This window comes from Lutjanus erythropterus, chromosome 10 (assembly GCF_056507025.1).
Source record: "Lutjanus erythropterus isolate fLutEry1 chromosome 10, fLutEry1.hap2, whole genome shotgun sequence".
Lineage (NCBI taxonomy): Eukaryota > Metazoa > Chordata > Actinopteri > Lutjaniformes > Lutjanidae > Lutjanus > Lutjanus erythropterus.
In genome coordinates this window covers 39,695,492-39,702,129 of record NC_139326.1, presented here as the reverse complement: position 1 = coordinate 39,702,129, position 6,638 = coordinate 39,695,492, and the positions used below count along the sequence as shown (strand labels likewise).

General features: G+C 38.4%; 1 protein-coding gene across 1 annotated transcript in view; it reads right to left on the bottom strand.

Annotated features, from left to right (window-relative positions):
- Nucleotides 1-378: 378 nt before the first annotated feature.
- The window catches only part of crb2b (crumbs cell polarity complex component 2b), a 42,509-nt gene continuing 36,249 nt past the window's right edge, over nucleotides 379-6,638 (bottom strand). Inside the window, exons 11-13 of the mRNA XM_084729300.1 lie at nucleotides 5,095-5,211; nucleotides 4,796-4,922; nucleotides 379-2,961 (exon numbers count right to left, since the gene is read on the bottom strand). Of these exons, the coding sequence (XP_084585426.1) occupies nucleotides 2,740-2,961; nucleotides 4,796-4,922; nucleotides 5,095-5,211 (466 nt within the window). The 3' untranslated portion in view covers nucleotides 379-2,739. The remainder of the gene's footprint in view (nucleotides 2,962-4,795; nucleotides 4,923-5,094; nucleotides 5,212-6,638) is intronic.

Genomic DNA, 6,638 nt, shown 5'->3' with positions numbered 1-6,638 from the left:
CAAATTGTAATACATATCAAATCAGCACACAACTAGTGTGATAGCATTGAATTAGGAGATAAGTGTATCGTCCCAGCTTTAATGCTTCCTCTCATCTCACTCCCAGAAAGAAAGCAAGTATGTGCATTTTCCAAGTGTTGAATTGTTCCTATAAATTAGCTACAATTCAAGTAGACATCTCTGCAACAATAAAGTCTCCCTTTTTCTTCCTGTTTTTTTTTTTTCTGACGCTAGAAAAATGATATTTATGTCCATAAATACTGACATGTCCACCTTAGACCACAGCAATAAAATTCCTACAGTTAAATACTGTTTGCTCCCCTTGAAAATGTTACAAAACATAAAAGAAAATACAGTGACTTGAACTTTTGCACACAAAGACATGATAAAATAAAACACTCACAGACTAACAAAGAATGTTCAGAGCAGTCAGCCCGTGAGTCATACAGTGCACATTGACAATATAATACAGCAGTTATTAACACAAAAACAGATTGTGACTCCTGCAGAGGCTGCAGTGATGTCCAGCCACACATTCATGTGGGGGTTCTAGTTTCATGTTCCATCACATGAACTGTTTGCATCTTTTCATTCACATTAAAGCCTGCAGCAGCTTAGATACAGTCAGGAGAAACAGAGTGAATGAAAACCTGCAGACACATGATGGAAGAACTCTCCTTCATCTTAAGAACGCTCCTTTCCCATGGGACAAAAATAATTTTCCATATTCAATCACAGCTGCTCCAGGCGATAAATTCAAAATGTCTGATTCGGCAAAGGAGAACATGAGGTTTCAATCAAAAATACATTGCTTCTTGCACTGATTTGCAACTGCTGCTTCAATGGAAATTTCAGATCTTTTGAAGTCACATAGTACAAGGTTCCACTGCTCTGGACAGGGTCAGCAGCAAACTGTGTTTTACACATCTCGAATTAATCTATATCAGTTTAGGTCTAGACTAAATTTAGAATTTTTCACTGCTTTATCTTGCCCTGTGGCAGCTTTCAGGTGAGAAGCTGAAGCTGTTCTAAGCATCTTTGCTCTTGCAAAAGCAACAAGTCTCCATTGGCAAAAACAATCATTTTACCTCGCAGAACACAGGAGTTGTTCAGCGGTAACCAGAAACTCCTGTGTTCTGCGAGGTAAAATTACTGTTTTTGCCAGTGGAGTTTGGTTGCTTTGAGGAAAGCGATATTTGACTTATATGAGCCATATGCCATGTTCCAACTTCTGTTACGAATGATATTGTTCAGTCGCTTGTTCTGCACAGAACAGAGCAGCCAGATTAGTTCTTCCATGTTCTTTTCCGTGGCAATGTGTGTGTAAAGTATAATCAGTTATCTTGGCTCACTATAGTTGCTAAACTAAAATCTAATTATTCATGCCTACAGTCATTTTGAATAATGCACCTCACTTTTCTGGTGATAAACTAGTATATAGTGTTTTTTGTCATGGGTATGTGACACGTCCAGTGAGTACTGGTCATCTGGTAGTCCATGAACAAACTGAATGATGAGAACTGTTTTTTATAAAGGCCTTTCAGTATGCTCCCCGCCAACATTACTTCAAAAAGTCACTAAAACAAAACTGAATGAATTTCATGCAAATTTTGTTACTGCCGTTTTAGAACCTTTTAATTCATAAAAAAAATGGTGCTGTGTCTTTTATTGTCTTATTGGTACTGTTTGATTTTAAATTGTTGTCTTTTTTTATTGTTGCTTTTGTGTAGAACCCAGAAAGACTAGTGACCACTTTGTGGAAACTACTAGAGATCCAAACAAAGAATAAAGAATGAAGTTTCCCATCATAAAAGTCTGTCTAAGAGCAAGGTAAAGCTGCAAAAATACTCTAAATATAGCGTACACTTAAACTGATATTGATTGTTTTTAGGTGTCTAGAACACACTTTGGTGCTGACCCTGTCCACAGCAGTACACTGCAGGAACACACTGACTATGGATATGCAACACATACAACCCTACTTCAAAAAATCCAAACTATCCCTTTTAAACAAACAAACAAACAACAAAAATGTAAAAATTTACTGTGGAAAGAGGAACTCAAGTGGACAAGACAATTCTAGTAGAAGAGATGAAGCCAGCATTTAAATTGTTGTCTCTCTCCAACCCTTTTATATATGTAATATAATACTGCTACAAAGAGTTGGTGGAGAAATGGCTCCCCTGATAATATTATGCAACCTGTACTCATGCAAATTAAGCTGTAATTTGACAGAATTTATGTATTTTTCTCCTTCTACACATTCATCTTTGCCCTGTCATGCAAAACAGAATCAGCATAAGGTTTTGAATGTTTTGCTTTGCTAAACCATAAATGATGAATTCATTGCCCTGACATGACCGTGTGGAGGTCGTCAGAAAATTTCAGCTTCAGCAGTTGTCAGCCTGTGCGAATAAATGTCTTCATATCCACAGGCTTTTCCTTTAGAACATGTGGTCCTCACAGGATTTTGGTTCCATAAGGTTTAAGCTTGAGAAAGTTCTCAAGACTCAACTTTACATGTGGACATCCAGGACATCAAAGCCTCTGTTGTCCAGCAGGACAGCCTGAGTGATCAGTAGACTGTCTCTCAGCCTTTACCTGTCCATCTGTGAGGCTCCAGCGTCAGTAGTTCTTGCAGGTGGAGGATCACTCATTGATTTATCCTCCATGTTCTCTCCGCCTGTTAACATTGATACATCCACTGGATTTGCGGCTGTGAGGTGAGGCTTGCAGGTTTCAGATGAGCCTCTCTTCTGGGGGCACTTTGAGGACGCTGCCCATCTCCAGCCTGGCACCGGCCACCTCCTGCGAGCTGGGGCTGTACGTGCCCTCTGACTGACGCTTCTTCCGCGCCGTCATGATGAGGAAAAACACCACCAGGATGGCCAGTAACACACACAGGGTGGTCAGGGGGATGGTCACTGCCAACCAGGGGACTCGCTCCCTTTGTTCCCCTTTCTGCAAGAGGAGAGATCACAAAGTACACATGAACATACCTTTTTTGGTTCCACTTTTTAATATGGCACCCATTGTTCCTTAATTGTAACTCATGGGCCTGCAGGCCACAGTGGCACTTTTCTTAATTATATTTAAGAAGGATAAAAAGCGCCAAAGGAAGAAATCTCTCTCTGTCTGTATGTCCTTCGATTTTTTTCAACAACCGTATATCCAATAGACTTCACAGTTGAAGTCCCAAGGGAGTACAGTGCTGAAGTTGGTGCAGTTTGGCAAGATGGTGGCAAACTTTACCTTTTGGCCTGTAACTTCTGAACCTTTTTTTAGTGGATTCTGTGGGTCCAGGCGAATCTGTCCATGTAAACTATACCGTTTTGTGTCTAGATCGATTTCCTGCCATTTTGAAAATTTGTCCTAACCTGTTTTTCACTAACCTGACACAGCAGATGGTTTGTTACACAGAACCATCTGAGAAGCTGTCCATACAAACTCATTTGAAAAGGGCAGGCACTTTCAAACAACACTTGACAGGTGACTGGATGTCATGTATAACTGATGCTATCACAGTATCTATGCTAATCTCTTCAGGAGCTGCCATTGCTTATTCGAGACAAGTCATTTCCATGGATAGGCACAGTTAAAGCCACACCCACTACTGCCAGAAGTCCCTCCGAGGACACTGATTGGCTCGCACCACCGCTGGTGCTGACACAAATGGATAGCTTGGAGCCTGGCAAGATGGATTCTCTCATGATCTTGTGAATTCAGCTGCCATGCAAGGTAAATTCTTCACTGCTCCTTCTACAACTACTGTCTCTGAACCAAGACAGAAAAAGGTGTATAGGTGTGTTGCTGAGGACACAGGGGAGTAACGGTGTAACACAAGGTAGTTAGTCCATACAGACTGGCCCCCTCGATTCAGCATGCACATGAGCTAAGGACTTAATTTAACCATTATAGTGTGAGTTTTATACTGAATATCTATCTGTTATATAAATTATACTACAGTACAGTATAGTATTATACATATTATTATGTATTATGATTTAAGTATACTGCATCTAAACATTAAGGATATACAACATGCTTCAAATTGAAGCATTTTGTTTTTATTTCCTGTATTAAATTATATTTCATGCTGAATTCAAATCATACTTATTCAGTATTTCTATGAATTTTTGTTTTATCTCCCTCATGGTACATTTTGTTCCACACTGTGCTTTTTGCTGTTCATCATCCACTATAATGTTGCAATCTAGTTTTGCATACTTTTATGTTTATGTCTATGTGCCAGACACATGCTAAATCTCATCTGTGGTCCCTGGCAAACTGACTGTGTATATATAAAAAAAACATTTTAAAAAGTAACAAAATCATAGAGCACACAGGCACAAAAAATGAAATAACAATAATAAACAAACAAAAAAAACCAAAGAACTGTATTTTTCTTTACTTTCTATATCCCTGTACACTCATATTTTGTTTTACAACTATATAAGTTGTCTTTACTCCATTTTATCAGAATTTGCAGTGATGATAACCCCCTTTTTTATAATTCAAAAATCATTCTAACCTATTCAGCTTTATCTATTCAATACTATATCTTCATTCTAGTAAGTTCCAGGTATTAATTGTAATTTAAAAGTTTACATGGCTTCTTTATGTGTTTTCTACAAATTCTACAATCTCTAGTGTTTTTTTTATAAATCCTGATTTCAGATGGTTTTGTTGTGTTGTTGGAACCTGAGTACATGGTTTTAAAACCTCACTCACTCACAGTGTATGTTGTGAATGATCTCAAAGCCAGTGTCAGTGAAATGACGTGTGTGTCACTTACGTTGCTCTCACACAGCGTGCCGCTGTAGCCCGGCACACACTCACACTGGAAGTGGTTGAGTCTGTCCAGACAGGTGGCACCGTTGAGACAGGGGCTGGACGCACACTCGTCTATCTCTGTCTCACACCTGAAACACATCAGCAGGGCTTTAACACAACGCTGACTGACAGAGTTCACACACACACTCTCTCTCTTGACCTTTTACACTTGGATTGTGGTTTAGAGTCACTCACCGGTGAGAAGCAGGTGTGTGTGTGTGTGTGTGTGTGTGTGTGTGTGTATGTGTGTGTTGCTCTCACCTGGCTCCGGTGTATCCCGGCTTGCAGGTACAGTTACCTCCAGTGTCTCCTCCTATACACACCCCTCCATTAAGACAATCTGTGTTTGTATCACATGCCACTGGAGGGAAACGCCACCTGGAAACACATGATACAGTTGATGAATGAGTTGAATTATTTTGTAGTTAGTTGACCTTTAATTACAACCCAAAAGCAGTATATGTGAAACTAAGAACCCCACAATTAATCCCACAAATACAGTAATAATTTTGTCTTCCAAAATTATAAACTTGAGCAGGTGTGATGGGTGAGTTTTGGAGATATCGGCCATAGAAATGTCTGTCTTTCTGCCCATGTTATGTGAGTAAATGGCACTCGGATTGTGGAGCTCAAAGCAAAATTATACATTTGAAAAAATCAAAACCAGTGTGTCTTTCCAAAAATCATGATCCAGATACTCAAGATAATCCACAGACCTTGTTGTGAGCAGTTTCATGGAGGAACTACTTTATTTCTGCAGTAGAATCTACTGGAACTATTTTAGAATCGGAACTACTTTATTTGCAACTAGAAAGAAACAAATAGAAATAGAAATAGAAATAGAAAGAAATAGCACTACAGGCCAGAGGATAAGTATGTACCTTTGATTTTGGGGTGAACTGTCTCCGTAAATGCCATTTTAAAGGAGTAATAAGTAGAATTTTAATTGGGTTGGTAGAAATGATCAATAACAATGTTTTTTTTTTTTTTTTCATCAGACCTAATACAATTGATCAAGTATAGTTCACATGTGGCATAGATTAGATACACAATATGGCCAAAAGTATGTGGACACCATATCCATATACTTAACATCCCAACTTGAGCATATTTTGGTAAAGAAAGTAGTTCCTGCATGAAACTGCTCTCAACAAGGTCTGTGGATTATCTTGTGTAACCGGGTCATCATTTTTGGAATGAGACACTGGTTTTGAATTTTTAAAATGTATTTTTCTGGTGCTTTGAGCACCACAAGCTGAGTGTCATTAAAATCCTGTTATACTGGAGAGAAGGCAGACATCTATACAGTCGATATCTCCAAAACTCTGCATCTCACACCAAAACTATCTACATGGATAAGTAGCACTACAGGCCAAGGGAAAAATGTGTGTTTTTGATTTTGGGGTGAACTGTGCCTTTAACATTAACACTGGCTTGTGCAACATCAACTCAAGTGTCTGACCAAAGCCTTGTCATTGCACAGGCACCATACTAGTTTGGCAACCTTTGTGTAAACATAAAATTGTACTATTTGGTTTCATGTGGCTATGGTATTTTAATTATTATTAAATTAAGATATATTTACATTTTTAAAGCTACTATAAGAATTTTTTAACTGGTTACAAAAGACCAACAGCAAGAAAATCAGCTATTTCTGTACAGTTTGTCTGTGTTTACATTTTCATAGAAAAAGTTGCAGTGAGTAACATTTTAGTAACATTAGTAATGTTTTTGACGTTACATTTTGTGGTTATCACTGTGGAAACACTCTTAGTAAATTAGTTAGTAAAGATAGACACTTTAAT